We start from the raw sequence: 25,928 nt of genomic DNA on the forward strand, positions 1-25,928 counted from the left end.
GATTAAAAGAAATGATTGTAGGTGAACAGGGAAGCAGAGAAAAGGGGAGAGAGAGAAAAAGAGGCAAACAACATCCAAGTCCATGTAAGAGATGATGAAGCCTTGAGATAGGGCAGTGAATCAGGGAACATATTCAAGAGGCTTTTTGGTGGAACTTGGGGATATGTTAGATGGGAATGAGGAATAAGGAAAAACAAAGTGTCTATGATTATTTCCAGATTTCTCTCTTGATAACCAGGTTAAAGTTAGTGCCAGGATCCATGACAGGAAATATGGGAAAAGTGTTTTAGATACCAGCCCTGTATTCTCAGAATTAAAATGCCTTTATAATTAAGAGCCCTTACATATAAAACATAAGTGTATACAGCTATACTTTTATGGTTCCTGGTTACATACTCAACATAAAGATATACAGACATACTCTCATTAAAAGTCTACCATTTCAGACTCTCAGGTATCATCACAGAGTCATTTGCCCAGTAGTTTAATGTACACAGCAAAATGCCTGTCTTGTAACCAGGTTTAGGTTTTTCCTTCCTTGGTTAGGATTATCACTAATATGTCCAGCTAGTCATTTCAGACCATTCTATTGAAAGATGATTTTTTTTTTCAGTAACACTGCTAAATAAATGGAGTCCACCTGCATTCGAAAGTGATCATGGTCTGTGTCCTGCTCATTGATATAGTTCAGGGAGAGGAGTTGCTGAAAGCACTTCCCCATGTTTGGAGGGTCCACTCCTGTCCCTTCCAAACTCTGGAGCTTTCTCACACTTCTCCCCACTACCTTTCAGGTGCCTCCTGGCACGTGCTATCTTACCACACGCTCTCTGTGCCTGACTCAGTGTGGTTTCTGTGCATCTCTAAAAAGGGAGAACGAGAGTGGGTCCTGCCTCAGTGAATGACTGAGTTGGTGTGGAGCCACAGCTGTGGTCTTCTGACACTGGTCTCTAATTTTGGCAGCCCTGTATCCTATTCTGCCCCTGCATTTGAGGTGATTACAGGCTGCCTATGTCCGGGTCATTGCAAAGGAAAAGTTGCAAGGTTTTCTTTATGTTCAGAGGTTCTAAAACAGGACAGCCTTAGGTGACCAAACATAAGGTAGATGGAGGGGGGCAGGCTTTCAGTGCATTCGACTCCTAAGACCTAGATTTTTCCAATGTTTTCCTGTTGATGAGCATAGCAGTTTCTTGGACATGTAAGCAGTGCCAAGTGCTTCTTGTCCTCTATAGGAGTGTCTCTTGACTGCTGTTCCATGTATGTGAGAGGCGACCTCAGGGAGAACCTGGATCAGGAGGTCTCAGGCAGGTCTGCATGTGCTGAGGCTCCACAAGAAGTGTCATCTTATCAGCCAAGCACTAGGCCATGGGGCCCTGAGGTCAGCCTTAGTTCCAGAAACTATTGAAGTAAGTCCCAAAGACATGAGTCATTAGCCCTTGGATTTGCTAATACTTCTCTCCAAGATTCTTTTGGTGTTGTTTGTGGACACCAGAGGGGCAGAGATTAGAGAAGGAGTCCACACATGAAGCATCCCCCGAGTGCCTCCCGCTGTCCACTCAGAGTATCATGGATCAACTCTTCACACAGGAGATCAGAGGGAAAGACCTGGGGCTGGGGCCAGGGTCCACTTCAGCTGGCTCTGAGTCTTGACAACAATAACCAGAGAGGCCATAAACAGGGAAGGCCTGTTCCATGTCCCTCTGCTATACCTAGAATGACTTGAATGACCAAGAATTTTTCTCTTGAATTGCAGCTGCTCATTGCTTTTCCTCTCCACCTAAACATTCAATAAACTTTACAGACTTGAAAAAAAATTCTGACCCTAGGTTGACTACAAAATATGAATTTTTTTAAAGAAGTAGTTCTCAGACAAATTGGCTTGTGATATTTGGATGTCTAACCTTAATATACATTGTGTGTGTGTGTGTGTGTGTGTGTGTGTGTATATAAAGTATATATATATATATATATATATATATATATATAATATATATATATATATATATATAATTCTCAGGCAGAAATGATAAACTAATAGATATTTCCAGAGTTGTTCTACAGTTATCTTAAGTTCTTATTCAATATCCATAAACAAAGTGCCATGAATTTGAAACCCAGTCACACAGGAAAATGCCAAGATCAATGATACTAAATGAAAAAGAAAAATTGTACAAAGGAAGTTTTATTTTTATACCTCTAGGTGGAAATTGTACAACGAATAGTAAAATTGCATATAAAATTATCTTAATAAAAGAAAAACTAGATTCTGTATTTTAATATTATAAGTATTTTCTTTTTAAAGCAAAGTAGTTTAATTTGCCCTAATTTACTAATCTCCTAAAATTAATTTGCAGAGGAACTTGCATGAATCATATTAAAGTTCTTCACTGATTTACACTCACACAATTTCAGAAAGTTCTGAATTTGTCAGTGATTCCTGTCTTCTGTTTTAACCATTTTACGTAACAATTGCTCTTTGAGAAACTCCTTATATACGATACATTTGATTGGAACCAATGCCAAGGTCAAATCTTTCTTCAATCAGTTCTTCATGGAGAATATGTTGGTCAAATTCCCTGTCAAATTCTCTTCTTCATCAGCCAGGGCACATCTTTTATTCAGACAAAACGTCAGTTTGAAATGCTGCATTCATCACTAAATGACTAAAAGCAGAACTAGGGTAATCAAAAGTTCTTTATCTTCATAATGTACGACTTCATGTGAAGGCTGTGAAAAATACCTATTGAGATTGCACTCTAACAAAAAAGGATATGGAAGCATTGATTGTATGGCTTGCTGATTTTAAAGCTCTTTTATCTTTCTGAAAGACTTTTAATTTCAGAATGTTTAAGTAGATTTAATTCATAATATTAAAAAATTAAAATTTCTAATGTCTCTTTTTTATTAAGAGCCATAAACCCACAAAGCTTAGCAATTTCCATTTCTATTTAAAAGCTAATGAAGTGGGAGAAAATGTGCTTTACCACTAAAGAATTTACAGCATAGTAAGGGAAACCCAGGGGATAAGAGCTAACATTGAAATTACAACTGAAAATAAGTGTCTCTTATTTTCTGATGGTTACCAGAGGGGAGGTAAGTGGTGGGGATGGGTGAAATAGGTGATGAGGATTAAGGAGTGCACTCGTGATGAGCACGGGGTGATGTATGGAAGTGCTGAATCACTGTATTGTACACCTGAAACTAATATTACACTGTATGTGAATTAAATGGAATTTAAATAAAAACTTTTTAAAAAGTTTTTTTAAAAAGTTTGATAAGTGATCCATATGCTTTATTCTCTCCTGCCTAGAAATTCTAAATTGGAAATTCTAAGTGTGGTAGCCCACAGAATTGCAAAAAGAGAGAAAATGAGTAAATGAGATAATAGACTCAGCTTTGAAAACTTATTAAGCATATAAATAAATCTGTTCTTTTCGATCCCTACGTTTCAACCAAGTGAATTTTGAAAGTTCTTAAATTCCTAAGTTATGTTAAATAAGTTTTCTGGAGTGACTACTAGTGCTCCATAAATTATGTTAAATTGAGTCAAGTTGTATTGCATTGCCTTTTGTAGGGAGAAAATCCCTCTCCCTATGAAATAACCTGGAAAACAATTGTAAATAGCCCATGGTCTGAATCAGTCTTACAGCAGGTAGTAGTCACATAGGCCAAAAAACTAGTTTGATTGTCTGGAATCTGATTTTACCTCCTTCACAATTAAGATGCATTGTCAATTTTGTTCACTATCTAAGAAAGCATTATGTTGCTCTGCATTCTTCTCTGAGAATCTAATTTTACTCAAGTATCCATATATAACATAAATTATGTTACAAAAGTCTAATATGTATATTAGAACCAGGTTCTTTAATTAGTATCTATACTGAGTTACAATGCAATTTCTTATATCACCAGAGTTTTAATTAATGTGATTCACAACAATAGTAATTATGCTTGAAAAAAGTGAAATGTGCTTAAAGGAGCTATCTTCAAAGATACACAGTGCTCTCATAAGGAAAAATCTGCCTCATCTCTATCACATTGAGCCAGGAGCTTGTAGTGAAGCAAAAGAATAATGGCTTACTCTCTGTATGAGTAAGTAAACCTCAATAGTAAGGAATACAGTTGCACAGTAGATCACTAATGTGAGATACAGTTTCCTGTACTATGTGCTATAGTGATTGATATCAAGAGCCTAAAGATATTCTGTATTGGCTATAGTTTGTCTGTCTATAATACTCTCAATATTTGTGTTGCTTGTATGTTTTTTTCAGTCAAGAGAATCCATCCCATTAAATGACCTAAAGTCAGAAGTATCACCCAGGATTTCAGCAGAGGACCTGATTGACTTGTGTGAACTCACAGTGACAGGCCATTTCAAAACACCCATGAAGAAGACAAAGTCCAGTAAACCAAAGCTCCTGGTAGTTGACATCCGGAACAGTGAAGAGTATCCTTCACACTTGTGGTTTTAAAGGGTGGTACTGCCTCATTCATAAGGTTTTCTTTCCATTTAAAGGGTATGTGGTAAACACAATGAACATATCTAGGATTCCTCTGAATTGAAATAGCTAAATAACTCTCAAAACTAGATGCCAGAATAGATTTGCATAGTATTTTATAACATTGCATGACCTTAAAACAGTTTCCAAACAACACCAGAATACGGGGATTTTTTTCTTTGTTTTTGTGTTTCTCTAGTGTATATTGCTGTTCATGGGGGCATTTGAATCCTTCTTGCTATAGATAAAATTTTGGCAAAGGTGAAGTGTATTTAGCTGGCGTATTCATAGCCTAGAAAGAGAGATTACCAGATGTCAACATTGAACTTATATTTATTATAATTTTCAAAATATTGTCTTAGTGAACATATTAAAGTATTTTTTTACTGACATTTTGCTATTAAATGTACCATAACTTCTTGGGATTTTGCTTGGCATTAAAGTATGAACAGTTACAAAATAGTAACAGTTTAATCTTTCTCCTTATGTCTTCATCTGTCAGATTCTCATGAAGCATCCCTTATTTCTCTGTACTCGAGAATCTAGGTAAATGGTTTTCAGACTTCTTTTTTAACAGGGTAACTCCCTTTTAAAATAAATTCTTTCTTAGAAATTCAGTATATAAAATGAAGAAATTTTAATGATTTTCTTCATTTGTTAATATTTACACCATTTACTAAGTATAAATGAGAGTTATATGAAAATGAAGGTTAACAGATTGGTGGCTTCTCATATGCTAAAATTGGCATATCTATTTTCATCTGCATATTTTCAATCACAATTTTTGAAATGAAATTTTAAAATTAAATTTAAACTGTTCATTTGCAGAACTCTTGAAGCAATCCATAGAATCTTAGATGACTAAGAATACAGTTTGGGAGCCTGCTATTTCAAATGATACATCCCCATCTTTTTGTGAAAAGTTAACTACTTTTTATTTTCCATAAATTGCAAAAGACACTAAGTTTAGAGAGAGTATAAGTGTTTATGTCCCTGGTTGTTAGGTCTTCAAGGACACTGGAAGTTCCTTCACAAAGTAGGTGAGTGGATTCCCAAAAGAAGCATTTAATTCCAGTTGACTGGTCAAGGACTCCTGCTCTAAAAGTTCTTATCTGTTAGGTCAAGGGTTTAAAATATATTCAATTTTTTAACTTTTTACTTTGTTTCTTTTGGTTATGCCTGTAGTAATAGTCTCTCATAAAACCATCAAAAAGCATAGTATTAGGGGTGCCTGGGTAGCTCAGTCAGTTAAGTGTCCGACTTCGACTAAGGTCATGATCTCATGGTTCGTGGGTTCGAGCCCTGCATCGGGCTCTGTGCTGACAGTTTAGAGCCTGGAGCCTGCTTCAGATTCTATGTCTCCCTCTGTCTCTGCCCCTACCCTGCTTGTGCTCTCTCTCTCAAAGATAAATAAACATTAAAAAAATTTTTTTAAACATAGCATTACTGTGCCCTATTTTAAAGACTACTAAAATAATTAAAATAGCTTGTATTTAAGACTACTTATTAAGACAATTCTTCTGACACTTCCTTTCAAATAATTTAAATAACTATTGGAAATTTTAAAGTACACACCATATGAAAGTGACATTCAAACCAAGGTTTTTCAAACCTTATAGTCAACTCTCCTTTAGTTTCTTCAGGATAAATATAAATAGAACAGCAGAAAGCAGAGCAGCTAGCCTGATCATTGTTATCTGATGAGTATGGATGAGTTGCCTAAAGTAGGAATGCCTTTATGTCATCTTGCAATACGTGGCTCAAAGTTGCAACTAGGCAGACCTGGGTTGTTGTTTTAGTCTTTACAATTGCAGGCTGAACAGAAAAAAATCCGTATTGCTTTGTGCCATTTTGTGGGGATGTGGTCCCAAGGGAATAAAGAAAGAAAAATAAAGTCACCCATCTTTTATGACCCTCCCAAAGGACCCAACTTGTGAAATTTTCTAAATCCCATTTTGAAAGCCTGTTTTAAAACCAAAGTATTCTTAAAGCTGGGTTATTTATCTTCACAACATTTCTAAGTTGTTTTTATTTTGTTTCGTTTTTTTTTTTTTTTGGTATCCTCTTATTTTATCACATATCTACTTTGTCTCACCTCTAAATACCAATTATTGGCACCTTTGTATCAATCAGTGCTTTGAGAGGAACCACATGCTAAACTCTTTTCAAGAGTCATTGGGTGTCATTGGGTCTCGTCTAAGTATCAAGAATATAGTGAAGAGTGGAGAGCTGTGGGTTCTAAGAATCCTTTCCAATGAAGTATCTAAACCTCCTACCTACGGCTTTCCAGGGCTAAAAAACTGAGACCTCTTACATTCTCTAATGATGTACACCATTTGATTACATTATGAGGAAATAAATAACATTTTTTTCTATTAATCTTAAATTCTGCCCTCAAAGAATTAAAGATAAGGGGAAAGTGTGTTTCATAGTAATGAAGAGATTCATAAATTTAGTGCTTCAAATTAATATATTAGAGTGTGTTTTTTTATTTCTTCAGATATCATCATTAATAGCAACCAATAAATATTCCTCTCTACTGTACTATGGATAATTTTTTTAAGAAGATGGCATAAAATATAGTTCTTGTTCAGTAGGTTGCTTTTAATATGAAGAATATAAAACATGAAAATATTTTATGTGGAAAATAAATGAACAGTAAGGACATTTATGTATGAAGTGCTAAATGAGTAGTACAAACAAAAAGTGTATCAGCAAAAAAGTAATCTCTGGATAACAGAGGCAAGGTAGGGATAGGGCTAACGTCCTTATAATCTTTGCAGCCCCAGCACCAGGTGTGGCACATAGAAAGTACCCAGAAACTACTTTTATAACGAAAACAGCAGGGTGGAAGACACAGTGCCACAAGACTCCTACCGTTACTCTTCAAAGTTATAATATAAAGAAACAGTTGGCAATATGTAAGCCTTTTTACATTCTGTAAGTGATCCAGTGACTTTCTACCTTTAAAATCAGAAGCAAAACAGTACTTACAAGAAGTCAGTAGAATCAGAATTTAGAGCTACAAGCATTCATCTAATCTAACATTCGTTCCTTCAACACATATTTACTGGGTGTCTTGGTATATGATAGTCAGTAGCTAGTGTACTAGAGTTTGAGGATTTGTTGGTGAACAAAATGACAAGTTTCTTTCTCTCATGGAAACTGCATTTTAATTGGAGAGATAGATGTATATCTATCATATGACCTTAAACAGTAGTAAATGCTATATATAAAAATAAAGCAGAGAAAGAGAATGACAGAGTTTTGTAAAGTACTCATGGAAAACCTCTCAAAAAAGATAATATTTCAGCAGAGCTAAATGATGTAAAGGGGAGGAATGTTCTAGGCAGAAGGAAGAACAGGGGCATTGACCCTGGTGTATGAACATGCTTGGCCATTTTCGACCAGCAACAATACCAGCAATGTAAGAGATTAAGTCAGAGGAGGTAAAATCACTGAAGCCAAGAGAAAGTATAGGATGGTCAGAAATCTCTGCAGTGTGGTTTCAGAGTTAGTAACATGTCCGCAATTCCTTGGATACCTGTAATTACCAACTTCTGAAAATCTACAATCTACAATAATGTACAGCTATAATTAAGCTCTCCCAGTGTGCCAAGCATGATGCTAGCCTTATGATGTAGATTCTGCTAATATGTCTATTTTACTGATGAAGAAACTGAGGCCTGAAAGGGCTGAGCAACTTGCCCAAGGCCATCTAACTGGCAGTAAGAGCTAAACTCATGCTCCTAAATTTTATGCAAGTGACTGTTTGGTCTCTGCGTAGGGCTGTTAAGCATAAACAAGACTGAGACAAATGAGTGACTATAAATTAATGACTGAATGAGACATGTATTGATTCTAAACTATGTGTTCAGATACTATACACATTCCTTCAAATCTTACACACAAACTAAGTTATTACTTTCAGCGCCTTATATAGGGGGGCCTAATCCCTAATAAACAAATCTGCCAGTTGTTGTCTTTATATAGATACGGACACAAATTCGAGGAAAAGTGAACTTTTGAGGGGGAAGGCAGGGTGGCGTGCCAGTTGAACTCTTACTTTAATGAATCAGTCAGCTATTCAATATGTTATCAAGCATCATATTTATGGTCAATTTTAAGTGCCGACTTGTCCAGGTATGGTGTCCAGATATTTGGTCAAACATTATTCTGGGTATTTCTTATTCTTTTTTTTAATCCTCTGCCTTTTATTCCCGTGATGTATTCATCCCATAACTGGAAGCCTGTATGCCTCTTGTATATTCTTACCTTCTTTATCATATATAAACTGACTATATAAGTATGGGTTTATTTCTGGGCTTTCTGTTTTGTTCCATTTATCTATATATATTTTTATGTGCCAGTACCACACTGTTTTGATTACTACAACTTTGTAGTATATCTTAAAACCTAGGATTGTGATACCTCTGGCTTTGTTCTTCTTTCTCAGAATTTCTTTGGCTAGTCAGACTCTTCTGTGGTTCCATACAAATTTTAGTATTATTTCTAGAAGTTTTGTGAAATACACTGCTGGTATTTTGATAGGTATTGCATTGAATCTGTAGATTGCTTTAGGTAGCATGGAAATTTTAATATTAATCCTTCTAATCCATGAGCATGGAATATCTTTCCATGTGTTTGTGTCATCTTCAATTTCTTTCATCAGTGTTTTATGGTTTTCAAAGTATAGGTCTTTCACCTCTTTAAGTTTATTCCTAAGTATTTTTTTTGGTTCAATTGTAAATGAAGTTGTTTTCTTAATTTCTCTTTCTCCTATTTTGTTGCTAGTATATAGAAATGCTACTGATTTTTTAAAATTTTTTAAGTTTATTTATATTCGAGAGAGAGAGAGAGTGTGTGAGCATGAACGGAGGAGCGGCAGAAAGAGACAGAGACAGAATCTGAAGCAGGCTCCAAGCTCTGAGATGTCAGCACAGAGCCTGACATGGGGCTGGAATTCACAAGTCATGAGATCATGACCTGAGATGAAGTCAGATCCTTAACAGACTGAGCCACCCAGGCACCCCGAGAAATGCTACTGATTTCTCAGTGTTGATTTTATGTCCTGCAACTTGACTGAATTCATTTATTATTTCTAGTAGTTTTTTTTGGTAGTCTTTAAGATTTTCTATGTATAGTATTATGTCATCTGCAAATTGTGACAGTTTAACTTCTTCTTTACCAATATGGATGCCTCTTTTTTTTTCCCTTGTCTAGTTGCTATGACCAAGACTTCCAGTACTGTGTTTAATAAAAGTGGTGAGAGTGGACATCCTTGTCTCCTTCCTGATCTTACAGGAAAAGCACTCAGTTTTTCATCATTAAGTATGATGTTAACTGTGGGACTTTCAGATATAGCCTTAGTTATATGGAGATATGTTCCCTCCAAGCTCACCTTGTTGAGAGTTTTTAACAATGAATGGGTGTTGAATTTTGTCAGATGCTTTTTTTGCATCTGTTGAGATGATCAGATGATTTTTATCCTTTGTGTTGATTTGTGAATATTGAATCATCCTTGCATCCCCAGAATAAATCCCACTTGAGAAAACTGAACTATTTTATTTTTTTTTTTAATGTTTATTTATTTTTGAGACAGAGAGAGAGCATGAACGAGGGAGGGTCAGAGAGAGAGGGAGACACAGAATCGGAAACAGGCTCCAGGCTCTGAGCTGTCAGCACAGAGCCCGACATGGGGCTCGAACTCACAGACTGTGAGATCATGACCTTAGCTGAAGTTGGCTGCTTAACCGACTGAGCCACCCAGGCGTCCCTAAACTGAACTACTTTAAATATTGGATAGCAAAGTTGGAATACATTGAGGGATGCACGTTAGAAAGATATTTTTCTACTATAATGACTTAATTTATAAGATTTAATCCATTAAAAATATTCTTCTATTAAATCTTCCCAAAACCTATCATTAGATTCTGGTGTTTTAAAATTTAACAAATGAAAGCCTATTGAAATCCTTGTAATACTTTTTAAAGGAATTATTTTTTTAGAGTATCTCTTTTTTTATTTGAATTTTCTTAGTTAACATACAATGCAATATTGGTTTCAGGAGTACAATTCAGTGATTCATCACTTACATACAACACCCAGTGCTCATCACAACATGTGCCTTCCTAGTACCCATTACCCATCTAGCCCATGTGGGTAGAGAGAGGTAGGTAGGAGAGGTAGGTCCTCTCCATCGATCCTCAGTTTGTTGTCTATCATTTAGAATCTCTTGTATGTTTCTCTCTCTCCTCTTCCCCCTGCCCTTTTCACATGTTCATCTGTTTTGTTTCCTAAATTCCACGTATTAGTGAAATCATATGCTTTTTTTCATTATCAGATTGACTTATTTCACTTAGTATAATACATTCTATCTACATCTGCATCATTGCAAATGGCAAGATTTCGTTCTTTTGATGGCTGAGTAATGTCTATCTATCTACACCACATCTTTTTTATCCATTCATCCGTCAATGGACATTTGGGCTCTCTCCATAATTTGGCTGCCTTTGATAATGCTGCTATAAACATTGGGATGCATATACCCCTTTGAATGTGTATTTTTGTATCCTTTAGGTAAATACCTAACAGTGTAATTGCTAGATCATAACGTAGTTCTACTTTCACTTTTTTGAAGAACCTACATACTGTTCTCCAGAGTGGTTGCACCACTTTGCGTTCCTACCAACAGTGCAAGAGGGTTCTCCTTTCTCTGCTTCTTCCCCAACACCTGTTGTTTCTTGTATTATTAATTATAGCCATTCTGAGGATGTGAGGTGGTATCTCATTGTGCTTTTGATTTCTATTTCCCTGATGATGAGTGATGTTGAGCATCTTTTCATGTGTCTGTGAGATATCTGGATGTCTTCTTTGAAAAAGTGTCTATTAATGTCTTCTGATTTCTTAACTGGATTATTTGTTTTTTGGGTTGAGTTTGATAAGTTCTTTATAGATTTTGAATAGTAACCCTTTATCAGATATGTCATTTGCAAATATTTTCTCCCATTCTGCAGACTGTCTTTTAGTTTTGTTGTTTCCTTTGCTGTGCTGAAGCTTTTTATCTTGATGAGGTCCCAATACTTCATGTTTTCTTTTGTTTACCTTGTGTTGGGTAGCTCTTAATTCTGACCAAAGTAAGTATTTGCAATTAAACTCTGAGATTCATGTGACTTTACCTCTCTGTTTATGAAATTAATAAATATTTAATGCTAGTGTATTTTTTAAAATAATTTTATTTCTCCCTTGCCAACAAAATGTAGTCCTGTACATTGGGGGGGGAGGGGGAGGGGGAGAAACTAACACCTTTTCCTTCCCCCAAAGAAAATAAGTTATTTTTGAAGTATTGTTTATAATATTTCTCCAATTGTTTATAGTCTCTATATATAATTTTTATCCTCTATTTTGCTTTTATAGATCATTTAAATGGGAAAATTTAGCCAATACTGTTCTTATATCTTCATATAGGTGAAAATTTTATTTTCTTAATTTGTTCTTTCAGGAGATTAAGAATCTAAAATTAAGTTTTATCTCATCTTTTTTACTTCTGTAAAGTAATTGGAATGATTGTTTATGAAAGGGAGAGAGGCAGTCATTTTTCAACAAAATAAGGTACTGTCTACCAATGAATTTAAGGGATAGTGTTATCACCCCCTAGTACCCTCCCACGTGTGTAAGGGATGAAAAATATTTTTTTTCCTCTACCCTTCTAAGTTCTTGGCTGGGATTCTGTAAGAGAAGACGAATTAACAAGCGAAAAGCATACAAATTTATTTAATATAAGTTTTACATGGCATGGGAGCCTTCATAAGGAAATGAAGATCTGAAGGAGTGGTTAAGTCTGAGAGTTTTTATGCCAGGCCTGATGAAGAGAAGACAGTGGCAGTAAAATGTGAAAGGACAACGGAGTGTGAGCTAAATTTAGTTACACTAGGGGAAACTTAGCAAGGCCTGTTTGTTCAGATTTCTGTCAGTGTCCCTCTGTCTTAGAGATAAGAATGTCCCTATCCTCTGAGTATAGGGAAGACACCTCTCAGTTGAGGGTTCTATGGCTTGATTCGGGGAAAGCTCACCAGTCCTTTCTGCACATGCCCTTTCTTCAGTTTAAAATATTCAGTATACCAAGATGCCATATTTAGGGGTAGTGTACCCTGAACCCCATCATCTGAAATTTTGCTAAAGCTTCAGTCATTTAGCTTAGAATATAAATATTCCCCGTTAAAATACAAATACCCTGCAAGAGGTAATATTTTAATCTATTATCAATTTTTAGGATAGTAGGTAAGGAAAGGCGTATCAGCAGTTTGAGGGAACTACTCCTAAGTTCAGTACGGACCAGTAGGGGTGAGGAATACAGAAAAGGAAAGCGGGAGAATGTGAAGATGGACTTGACCCACTTGCCAATAAAGACATAATCCCAACTTTCAAATAAGAAGCCTGGAGATAATCTAATCTAAATTCTTAATATAAGAGCTGAACAGTTCATGTCAGTCAGACTGAACAGCGAAGTTTCTATTGAAATCATATTTAATTTTTGTTTTTATAAGAAAGAAACATAAGAGACGCCTGGATGGCTCAGTCAGTTAAGCATCTGATTCTTGACTTTGGCTCAGGTCACGATCTCATAGTTGACAGGATAAAGCCCTATGTCGGGCTCTGCGCTGACAGCATGGAGCCTGCTTGGGATTCTCTCTCTCCTTCACTCTCTGCTCCTGCATACACGCACTCTCTCTCAAAGTAAATAAATAAAATAAAATAAAAATGAAATGTTAATATAGGTAAAGGCTTAAGTCAGTGATATTTGTTCTAATACAAATTATAGGGATTTCAGAGCAGATAATAATTACATATTTTAAAGAGGCAGCAGAAAGTGTTTCTCATATGGTGACATAAATTTCACAAGTAATGTTAATAGTTTCAAAGATAATATACAAGCCAAACTGTTGTTTTTTTTTTTTAGTGGTTCTAAATAGAGTTTCAAATTTTCTAGAGTTCATATTGAGTGGTCTTAGTCTTGTAAATGTGGTTCCAACTGATATTATTTGTAAACAAAAATACTTTGAAGGAATGTTATTCTCATATGCTTGAGTTCAAAGTAATTTAGAGATACTTGTGTTCAGAGCAGAATAGATACGTTTAGTAGGATTTTTTTCATCCCATTTGGGTCTAGGTTCAAGCTACCTGAATTAAAATTTATAGCTAGTTCTATTCCCATTTCTGAATGGACCTTGTGTAATATGAGACTGTATGGTAACCACTGCTGGAATGTCCCCACTTGACAGTGTGGAGCCTGCTCAGGATTCTTGCTCGCTTGCTCTCTCTCTCTCTCTCTCTCTCTCTGCCCCTCCCCCCAAAAAACTAAATAAACATTTTAATAAAAATAAATAAATAGTTACAATGCAGTGTTAAATGCTCTATGTTCAAGGCATACCCAGAAGCTAGGAATGTTAAGAATGGCCACCCAAGCCAAGTGATACCTGAGATGGGTTTTGAAAGACGAGTAGAAGTTACCCCAGCAATGAAGAGATAAAGGACATTTTAGACTGAAAAAACAACATAGTGTATGAGTGCACAGAGACAGTGAGAAAGACACATTCAGGAAATTACAAGTACTCTGGATATGCATGGCTGGAATACATGAGGGTAGGAAATGATACTAGAGTAGCAAAGGCAGCTTCATGGAGAATGTTGCATATGATGCCAAGAAATTTGGGTTTTATCCCAGAGACTGTGAGAAAGTATTAAAGATTTTAATCCAATAAGTGGCATGCTCACAATTGTATTTTGGAGAGATTAAAGCAGTGTGGAAGAAGGGTGAGAGTGGAGGTAATGGTGCAGGCAAGACCAGAAGGATGGAATCACCCAGAGATTTGATGTGCATAAACATCTCTCCATATTTGCAATCACAAAGGGTGAGATCTCTAGATTATCCGTAAAATAAATCAATTTTTGTGAACCGTTTGGGTCAATACCTATGCTGGGGAAAATCCAGAGAAATGCCTTTTGTTGCTTTTTTTTTTTTTTTCCCTTCTCTCTTACTGTGTGTTAACAAAGAGAATTCTGCATCATGGCACTTGCAAGTATTGATAGGTGGTGGTGCCACTAGCTAAGAAGGCCAGGAGGTATTTAACACATTTGATGCTGATACAAGTTATTCTAGGTTTGACACAATTCTGAAATTCATTTACTCAGCAAATATATACGATGTATTCTAAGCATTATATTAAAGCATTGTAAGAATTCCATAGATGAAATAAATACAGATCCTGTAAATTGTTTTAAGTATTGGTGTGCTCCTGAAACCAGTACTACATTGTATGTTAACTAATGTTAATTTTAAAAAATAAATTTAAAAGAAGGGGGGTGGAATTTGGACACAGACACACACATATGGAGAAGGTCATGTGAAGATGAGGGTAGAGATCTGGGTGATGCACATACAAACCAAGGAGCACCAAAGACTTCCAGCAAATGACCGGAAGCTAAGGGAGAGGCCTGGAGCAGAGTGCCCCTTGCAAACCTAGGAAGGAACCTACCCTGCCAACCTTGATCTTGAACTTCTGGTTTCAGGAACTATGAGAAAATAAATGTCTATTGCTTAAGCCTATAAATAAGTAAATAAAGTATTGGTGGAAGTCAAGTACATTAGTATGTTTTATACAAGATCAAATTGCTGTTGTGAGAGATGTACAGATACTATGGGAAGGGAAGCTTTCATGGAGGAAATGCTTGAAGGATGAATAATATTTGGACACTCAAAAATATTGAGAAAATGTATTTAGGCAGAGAAAAGTACAGAAGCTAGTCAGGACATACTGGAAACAATATATGATTTGGTTTCGTTGGAATTGAGGTCGTTAGGTCTTATTCATGAAAGCTGAACTGAAAAATTTGGGCTTTGTTCTATAGGCATCCATGAAAGGTTTCTCAACGGGAGAAATTTTACTCTAACAACATTGTAAATAGAATCAATTTCCAAGAGAAAAGAGAAGAGTTGAAGAAAACAAAAACTACTGTCATGGTCTGTGCTCAAGGGAATAAGTGTCTGAAATAGGCAAGTGATCATGGGAATAGAGATAGGAGGATGGGATTTATTAATTAGTGCTATATAGAATGTTAGATGTTGCCACTGATGAGGTTTAAACTGATTTGGTGGATGCTGATGCCATTCCAAGAAAGTAATAGATTTAGCAAGGAGAAATGGCAATCTCTAAAGATACAATTTTGTATTGATTAATGCTATTTAGTTACATTATATGTAAGGAAACTGTGGGCTTAATTCCATGTTCTCTTTTGGCGATTGATAATACTAAAGGTGTAGCCTTTACTTTGGACTCTGTAACACTGATTATGATTAGTTAACAAAGCAACCGAACAGGCCAACATAAAGGTGTGCATACCTTCATAAGTGGTCTGGTGAAATGCTAGTGTTCTTTGTATATAGAGGTATGAAGTCACTAACTGTGGTACCCAACAAAAATTCTGTGCCCTTTTAGGGTTTAGAAAAATATGAGATTGTTTCTGTGTTAAATTTTGAGCTGTTAGATATTTTAAAGTAATTTTTAAATGCTTTTGTGAAGTGAACAATCTTTCTAGACTATGAGCATTTACCTATCTAATGTACCTACATTATTCTTAGAAGTGTTAGTTTTTCAAACTGCTTGATTAAAGTATGTGCATCTACTTACAATACTATTATCTAGACTGACTTATAAATACAGGAAGGTCTCCATATCTTAGAAACCTAGAAGATAATGCATGTCGTCCTTATCTATTAATACTGTTCTTATAATCCAGCTCTTTTGTCACAGACATTTTAAAGTATTTGTTCTGATCTGTTTGTAAATTGAACTACCAGATTTTGTTTAATGTGAAAATTTATTTTTGTTTTAAGCACACATTTGAATGCTTTTTGGTAATGTCTGCCAGATGGAATGTTGGGCTGAATGATGTTTTTGGGGAGAGGAACAGCTTATTACAAGACAGGGTAAGGTCACCAGTTGCCAAAGAAAAATGATGCTTACTTAGAATATATCACAGAGTGCAATCAGTGTAGCAAACAACTTGATTTAAATAGCTGACTAGGTGACTGCTATAATAACTGTTTTTATAGCTTCTATTGTTCCATAGCAGAGGTTTTATTGTAATTACCGCTGATGTCTTTAATCATGTCTCTTATCTTTTAATTCCTTCAAGTATGTCGTCAAAAATCCTAGCAGTAAAAATGTTTTATGAACACTGATAGGTTAAAAAGTTACTGTTTATGAGTGCCATTGCCACTGTTGCCAAAACCAATCTGAAAATTTGTGATGGACATTGTTACGCTATAAAGATGTAGATATGATTGGAGCTAATCACCACATAAATACTTTGGCTTCTATTACCTTGCTAGATTCTAAAGTGGGTACTTTGAAGCTGACACTTTTTAAGTTGTTAGTTTCTACAGTAGCATAGTATGTAGCTGTTGGACAATGTACTCAGTGTAGAATGTCTTCAAGTACGAGTATTATTACCCCACATCTGTGTTTTGCTGACAAGCAATGGCTTTTTTAAGTACAAAAGACGAATGCAGAGAATCTAGATTTTTGTCTAGAATATGAGGAAAGCAATGAAGTGACAGTCATAATCCCAAAATATGTATTGTTGCATGCTCGTCTCTAATACTGCTTTAGTATTAAGGACACATACACACTTCTCTCCCTCTGCAATACAATGAAATATGACTGAAGTTCTTAGAGCATGGAGAAAGTATGTATCTCAGACGTGTATTCTCTATCATTTTGTTCTCCTTGCCATATCTTGCCCAGGACAAATAGGAGTCAACTTTGAGAACTAGGGTTACTATATGTCAGAAACTGTCTCTATCTCACTCTTTACTTGTTCTGTCTAGCTAACACAAAATATACAGAAATCTGCTCTTTGCTCAGTTTTCAGATAAACCTAATGTTTTATTATGATTATGGAGGACTTGGAAAGTAAGAGAAGTCAACTATCTACCTTTACAATATAACCTGGCAGACTCTCACATGTTTGGAAATTACATAAAGGAGTTCTGCTTCATCATATGATGTCTGTTTCACATGAGAATTTGTAATGGAGACAGAGAATCTTAATTACCAAGGAAGCTATATCCTTAAATCAAAATGGACTTCATTGTTCAACTTACGTAAACAAAGGTAATGTTCACAGTAAATGTCTTAATATGTAACTAGGCCAACCTTACTCTTCTCTGCTATTTACCATGTAGTTAAGGATAGATATTTAGAGCGTGGACCACCCTAAGAGCACTCACGCTTACCTAATCTTATTTGCACTAGAAGTTTTATGACAAGAGTGTTCTTGGATGAGTGCTTTTAAATGTTTTCCAGGACTTTTTGATTGAACTAAACTAAGAATAGGGGAAGTGTGGTTTAAAGTTTTATTTCTGTTGTGCCTTATCTTTCAAAATGTTGAGATAGCCTGGAAAAGATTTGGAATAGCTTTGCATTTTGGACTATAATTTTCTTCTTTCCAGAAAGTCTCTGCTGCCATCATATTTTAAAGCATTTTGACATTTAATATGGATTTTTTTAAAAATCAAACTATAAAGCACAACCAACAGAAAACACTAGGATAATAACAAGTTTATGACTTCTAGTGACTAAAAGGCAATTTGGGCTGAAATCTTTTTTTTTTTTTTTTTAATGTTTATTTTTGAGAGAGAGAGACAGAGAGAGTGTGAGCAGGGGAGGGGCAGAGAGAGAGGGAGACACAGATTCTGAAGCAGGTTCCAGGCTCTGAGCTGTCGGCACAGAGTCCAGTGCAGGGCTTGAACCCACGAACCCTGAGATCATGACCTGAGCCGAAGTCAGATATTCAACCGACTGAACCACCCAGGTACCCCTGGACTGAAATCTTCAAAAGCACGGAATAAATTGGTGGTGATACTAAATTCACAAAATCATCTAGGTGTTTCTGTATGATTTTAGATACAGATTTTAGATATTGGCTATTTGAGTACAGATGAGTACTTTTTCAAGCCAAATATTTATAGAATTTATCCTGTAAAATAAACTTTATTTTTCAAATCACTAATTTTCTAATATGTGACTGACAGATTTTTATAGCAGACCCTCAAATGTAACTTACATTGTAAAGCTTAACACAGTCTAAGCATTGTCTTTTATCTTTTATTTCTGACTTTCAAGGGAGAGGATCTGATTGGCTCAGCCTGCATCAGATATCTACCTTCACCCTCCCCTTCCCTTCTGTACTGTCAGTCATGATTATGGAAGGATCATCTGATACAGCGACCTAGGCTCACCCTTTCTTAGGAGCAGTAGTTGGGGCTCTTTCAAACAAGAAAGTGGGAGGTGAGCAAGCCCCCCAAATATGTCTACTACAGTGCTTGACTAGGATCAGCTTATATTGGTTTTGCTACTTTATAAACACCAGAAAGAAAAAAAAAAAAATGTTCACAGTTGATAACGGCTGTTTGATAAACACAGAAACTCTCTCTGGCAACTGACTCAGAATGGCAGATGTAGAATCGTTTGCTGAGAATATTTGAGTTGTTAGGTTCTTGGTTTGTGGCATCAGAAAATTCCATGCTAAGGTATGTCCTAAGTGAAGATAAAAGTACTATCAGAGTAATTATATGCTGAGAACAAAGCCGTGGCTATTCATAAAAACTGCAGCTGAGAATATTGAGTAATTATAAATGTTTGAGAACCTAGTGCCGATGAAATCCAGGGTGATCCGCCCATGATTATACATTCTTTGTCCATCCTACAAGACTCGAACTAAACAGTGTACACGGGGTACTAATGTTTACTTTCCCTCTCTTTTTATTTTTCAAAACTTTTTTATAATTGTTTCCTTCATTATTAATGCCAAATGTTTTCTTTCAAGAAAAAAAACGATGAAGCAGCAACTGACTAAAAAATTTTGAATGTAAGACACATGATCAGTCTTTACCATCACTCTTGAGAGTAGGAGCCTCAATTTCTCCTCTCAACGTTGAATGAGAGAGAAAGGAAGAAGTGGAGTCTAAAGGAGAACCTACAAACTGGAGCAATTGAGACACTATCATGTCAGTAAATAATTACAATTTTCCCCTTCTACAGTGATCACTAGTTGAATTGGGGGTGGGGTGGAATATTAGTTGCTTGTAGCATAACCTTTTAAAACTCTGTGACTATTCCATTTTTTAAGACATCTCTAAAGTGGAAGTGTAGGGGAAATGCCTCTGTGAGCACATAAACATCCCTCCATGGTCATCTTCAGTGATTGTTAAGGGAGGCAAGACATTGCCTGGACTTCTTATATAAACCAGTCTTCACATTCAGTCTTCTAGCCTTTCTCCACTTCGTTGCCAAAGTACAAATGTGATTTGTTACTTCTCTGTTTAAAATACTGATTTTCAATGCTCTAGGATAAAGACTAACATTATCAATGTGACCTACAAGGGCCTGCTCAGCCTGGCCTCTGCATCCGCTTCCAAGCTCACCTTACCTCGTGCTACGCGTTGATCTCTAAATTCTGCTGGCACTGGCCTTCCTTTCTTTCTCCTTATTGGCCATGTGCCTACCCTCTATCAGCCTAACATTTCTGCATGAAACATGTGTCCCTTCCATCACCCTGTCCCACCTCCATTCCATCCCCTTGGCTAATTAACCTTTGTTAATTCTTCAATTCTAACTCAGTGTCATTTGCTTTCTCCATGAAAACCTTCCCTATCTTCCCCAAGTTGATATATTCTATCAGAGTATCATATATGTCTCTTTCAGAGCAGTTTTGACAGTTATTTTATGTTTATTTGGAGAGTTATTTGGGAGTGTCTTCCTCTATAGACTCTATAGGAAGAATCATACTTTTTTTTCAGAACATTTTATTTTTAAGTAATCTCTGCTCCTAAGGTGGGGCTCAAACTCATGACCCAAGGTCAAGCATTGCATGCTCTATTGACTGAGCCAACCAGACACCCCAGGAATCATCTTTTTAATTGTACTTTTAAATTACTTTTGGGAACATATATTTTCTTTTTTATCTTTTTTTAAAGATATATGCGCCTTTATTTGTAATTTTTTTAATTTTCTTAATGTTTATTTATTTGGGGGGGGGCAGAGAGAGGGAGACAGAGGATCCAAAGCTGGCTATATGCTGACAGCAGAGAACCCAATAAGGGGCTGGAAACCATGAACCGCAAGAGCATTACCTGAGCCAAAGTCAGACGCGTAATCAACTGAGCCACCTAGGCGCCCCTATAAAATTTTTAGAACAAATCTAGAGAGTCCAAGAAGCACAATATGTTAAACTCATGGCATTTAGTGACAGGGGCAGGCAGTATTGACAGGTAACAAATAATAGCATAAAAAGGAATCTCACATTTCTAACAGAAATTTAAATACTTTGAGAATGGTCACAGGACTAAGTTCATAATTATTATTTAATTTGCCTCTCTGACTTCATCATCTACCACTTCTTGAAACATACTATGCCTTAGTTAGAGGCATATATCTTTTTCTTTAAGATCATATGATATTACAGGGGCGCCTGGGTGGCTCAGTCGGTTGAGCGTCCGACTTCAGCTCAGGTCACGATCTCTCGGTCCGTGAGTTCGAGCCCCGCGTCGGGCTCTGGGCTGATGGCTCAGAGCCTGGAGCCTGCTTCCGATTCTGTGTCTCCCTCTCTCTCTGCCCCTTCCCCGTTCATGCTCTGTCTCTCTCTGTCTCAAAAATAAATAAACGTTAAAAAAAATTTTTTTTAATTAAAGAAAAAAGATCATATGGTATTACTAAATATTTTAAACTAATATATGCTTTTAGTTGCCAAATTAAAGGTAAAACACAATGAAACCAGAAGAACCCTTCTGAAGTACAAATATAATAACACATTATGCCTTTAGAGAACATAAAATTGGAAAGAATGGAAATGTCATTGAAGTTTACTTGAGAAATAGCCGACAACAGAAGTGTTTCCAAGCAGTGCTAATGACCTAACAATTCTAAACAGAAACCCATTTAGCAATCACTTGCCCAAAGTAGATAGGCTTTGCAGTATCAAGTTAGATCTTAGAATATCCAGTTTACTTTCAGAGCTATAAAATAATCATGGTAGTAGTAATAAACTGAAAGCCATCAATATGCAACCCATGTGATTGCCACTGATTTGCTACATCCTGATGACTTTTACAATACTTCATTCAATCAGGGCAGTCTGCTTTAAATTTTTGACTCATGTTTTTCCTTTCTTTTTTCTGTTCTATTTTCACATTTAGCGTTTTTGTTTGTTTTTCTTAGCGGTACCTTCATTTAGATAAAATACACATTCAACATCTTGAGCGTTCAAGATGTTTAGAACTGTCAGAAGTTCAGGTGAGAAGAAGGAAAAAAACAGAAGTAAAACCAATGAATCACTGAAATAGCAATTAGCAAAAGTTTATGGTGCACATACCAAAAAGACAGACTATAAATCAGGAGCACTCAAACAAAACATAGAGTGAGGCTCAGGGCATATTGTTACAAAGCAGCTTATACAATGTGGAGGTAGTGACTGCTTAGTTTTCAGTTTGGTTACAATATTAGAATTTTCTTAAATGAGAGGGAATTGGTTGGGGTCACATAACAATTGGGGGAAAATTTAAATTTTGCTTATGATTTTCAGAGGCATAAGCAAGAAGTGTCCTAGGTTAAGTTAGCCTCACTTGTCTTGCAAAATAAGCTAAACTGTCCTTGTATGACTAAACAAGTTTTGTCCGCTTGGAATTTTTAAGTCTGGTCTCCATTTGCATTTAACTTTAACGTACTATCTCCTGTGGGTCAATTACCTCTGTGAGTTTCCGTCCCACACTCAAGTCTACACACAAATAAATGTTTTCCTTAACTTTCCTTCTCAGTTTTATTCGGGGTCATATTTCAGGCAGCATCAACATTCCATTCAGTGCTGCGTTCACTGCAGATGGAGAGCTTACCCAGGGCCCTTTCACTTCTGTGCTCCAGAGCTTCAAAGGGAAGGTCATTGTCATTGTGGGGCAGGTGGCAAAGCACACAGCAGAGGTAAGTGGACTCAGAAATGTCATATGAACATAATGCTGTGTTATCCAACTGTGTCTTATAATAGTTTGTCTAAAAGTATGTTTCTTCAGGAGTTGGTCATAAAGCAAACGAGCTTTGCATATCTGTCTGTAGAAGAGTTTGTCTACCTCTTCCCGGTAAAAGAATTAATGCTTTTCCCTCATTGTGCAACATTAAGATCAATAGTAAACTTAGAAAGATACAAATGATAGCCTAAGGTTTTTTGTTGTTGTTGTTTTGTTTTTGAACTTCTTTCTGAAATTGCATAGAAAATAGCTTCAATTCCTTCCATTGGAGCACACTGGGGCTTGATTGGAGGCTCTGAAAACTGATCATAATAGAATTTTTTGGATTTGAGTATTTTATTTACTATAGGCTCAAAGCTTTTTTGATGATAGAGAATTCCGGAAGGATATCCACTTTTAGATACGAGGAGTATGTGAAAAAATAAAATGTCTCCCTCTCCCCTGACTGTGTTCTAAGCAGATTGAAAATAAAACAAAGAGTAGCATATGGAGGTCAAAAATATCACCGTTATTTTTTATAAAACACAAGTTAGAGAATATAGTTTATATGAGAACAAATGGGCTTGCTCACAAACCCCCCAGAATTGGTGAACATATCTAGATGGGGGCAACATCGAGCCAGGACAGGCCCTCTTTCTAAAGGGAGGGAAGGATCTGCTCCTGGAAAAGTGGCAGAGGTAGTTTGATCCCTGCAGGTAACTTATTCCCAAAAGGAAGAAGGGCAAGAGAGAGCCTTCCCAAATTTGCCAATCAAATAAACCACTACCCTGGACAGAGTGAATAGAGGGACAAAAGCAAAGTTAGGAATATACTTAGAAAAATTTCCTTCTCAAATAAATGAGCAGTGGAGATAAAATATTCCCCTCTAATATGTACATTCCTTAGTGTCTCTATATACTGAGTAATCTAGAAGGGTAGTCAGATGAGAACTTTGAAACTTTTGGTCATAGCCATTTTAAGCATCCTTGTCTCAGAAGTTACAGGGCTAACAGTAACATTGGTTTTTAACACTAAATGAAGGTCATCCTTGATGATGAAGCTTAACTGACCATATTAAAGAAGGATCTAAGTGGATATTAATTATGTCATATATCACTCACTTCCTCTTTTATATTATTATATCTGACATCTAACAGGGAACAATTTAAATACACCTATTTCAGAGAAAGTCAGTATACTAAATGACAAATGTGCAGTTTTAGGTAAATGAGAACATTTTAGAACTAAAGTCATGGTATCTAAATTATTTTTATGTAAGTTGTTAAATGATAATAATTATTATAATTATAATATAATATTATATATAATATAATTATAATAAATATATTATTACTACCATAATACTACTGCTGCTACATTAATCTACATTGCCACATCACTCCAATGAAAAATATCAATTTTCAATTACAATGACTATCAGTACATTCAAGCCACAGAAATACTATTGAAAAGCACATATTTCTGGGTTCTAAGTGATAGCCATAAGAAGAAATCTTTACAATGATGATAATCCTAATTATTGGTCTTTGTAAGTAGTAAATACTGTTTATATGTTATTTCATTCTTCACAACAATTCTATGAGGGAGACATTATTCTACACATTTTACATGTGAGAAAAACTTAGACTCAGTTTTAATTTGCCTGTCTCAGAGCCAGGATTGAAACATGAGTCCATGTTACTCTATAGGACATGCCCTTAACTCAGTGAGTTCTTAAGGCTTTTGAGTCTGAATGCTGCCATTGGATCTTTGTTTGTTTGTTTGCTTGTTTGTTTCTAAATTTTTTTCAATGTTTATTCATTTTTGAGAGAGAGAGACAGATCGCAAGTGGGGGTGGGGCAGAGAGAGAGGGAGGCAGAATCCAAAGCAGGCTCCAGGCGCTGAGCTGTCAGCACAGCTGTCTGACATCATGGAGACTGCTTGGGATTCTCTTTCTCCCTCTTTCTGTGCTGGCATGTGTAATCCTCTCTCAAAATACATAAATAAACATTTTAAAAAATATGTAATAGTACAGCCATCACATTATGAATATGTAAATGAAGAGCCATCACATTATGAATAAATTAGCCAATGTCTTGTTTATCAGAGACCAGATACTATCATGAATAAATCCTTCATCTTCAAACTCTGTGGTCATTAATGCTTATAGACAACAATGACTGAACAAATTCTATGGTCAGTATTAGTGCTTCAGTCCAACATCAGGAAATTATTTTTGAGATATGATTTAAGTATTTGTATAGAGATGGATCTTAATAACTTTTCTCCCCACGGGGCTAAAAATAACTTTAAGTATTTATTTGCGTATGCTGTTCCATCATCTTTTAACCTGCTGTACAGATCTGTATGACTTTACTAATGCTTCCTTCCCACCACCAAGTAAGTTGGAAGCATCTCAATTTAAAGTCTCTTTACTGGAATTCTATGCATCTATGGTTGTGCTGGATAGCTTCCATTTGTTCCACCTTTCACTCACTCTCCACCCTTATTCACCCTGCTGTCTGTTGTAGGAGACTGGCTTCCATGTTCTCTGGCTTCCAGCTGTTGAGCTAATGGGGAGTTCTGACAAGTTATAAGAGGGGAAGAGTCAAGGATGTTTATCCCCCTGTATTCTTCCTCAAAAATTCTCAGGTTTGCTGTATCCCTCTATTGAAGGTTAACACTTCTCTCCAGGAAGCCTTCTCTAACTACTTTCTTTTTCCAGCCTCCAGTCCCTTTGGCTCTAGGGGTGAAGAAGATATACAAATGGCCAATAAACACATGAAAACATACTTGACATCATTAGTCTTTAACGAAATGCAAATCAAAACCACAGTGAGATACCAATTCACACCCAACTGTTGGCAAGGATATGGAGAAACAAGCCTGGCAGGAATGCAAAATGATGCACCTTCTGTTTAACAGTTTGGCAATTCTTTCAAACTATAATCTTAGTATTACACTATGACCAGCAATTCCACTCTTATGTAAATAGCCAAAAAAATTGAAAACAAGCATCCAACAGATACATACTTATATGCCGGTGATTATATTACCACTCTTTAGAATAGCCAAAAGGTAGAAACAACCCAAGTGTCTATCAACAGATGAATGAGTAGACAAAATGTGGTGTATACGTATAGTGTAATATTATTCAGCCTTAAAAAGGAACGAAGTTCTGATACATGCTACAACATGGATGCACCTTGAAAACATCTTGCTACATTGAAATAAGGCAAATGCAAAAGACAAATATTCTGTGATTCCACTTAAATGAACTATCTATAATAGGCAAATTCATGGAAACAGAAAGTAAATTAGTGTTACTAAGGGTTGACAGAGGGGAGGAGAGTTTTTCTTGATACAGAGTTTCT

The 25,928-nt window shown here is 36.1% G+C and overlaps 1 protein-coding gene and 1 non-coding gene across 9 annotated transcripts in view; both read left to right on the forward strand.

Moving 5' to 3' along the window:
• Positions 1–25,928, forward strand: part of TBCK (TBC1 domain containing kinase) — a 223,839-nt gene that overhangs the window by 179,132 nt on the left and 18,779 nt on the right. For 7 of the 8 annotated variants that reach the window (XM_086704453.1, XM_086704452.1, XM_086704454.1 and 4 more), the window contains 2 exons: positions 4,269–4,444; positions 22,372–22,531. In XM_086704453.1, coding sequence (XP_086560579.1) covers positions 4,269–4,444; positions 22,372–22,531 — 336 coding nt within the window. Of the gene's footprint in view, positions 1–4,268; positions 4,445–22,371; positions 22,532–25,928 lie in introns of those variants that run through there. The other variant, XR_015250307.1, reaches the window with a different exon arrangement.
• Positions 639–770, forward strand: LOC112859185 (small nucleolar RNA SNORA71). Its single transcript, XR_003223486.1, has one exon. It is a non-coding gene; the product is annotated as a small nucleolar RNA SNORA71 (small nucleolar RNA).

This window comes from Puma concolor, chromosome B1, assembly GCF_028749965.1.
Source record: "Puma concolor isolate L17-30 chromosome B1, mPumCon1.1.hap2, whole genome shotgun sequence".
Taxonomy (NCBI): Eukaryota; Metazoa; Chordata; class Mammalia; order Carnivora; family Felidae; genus Puma; species Puma concolor.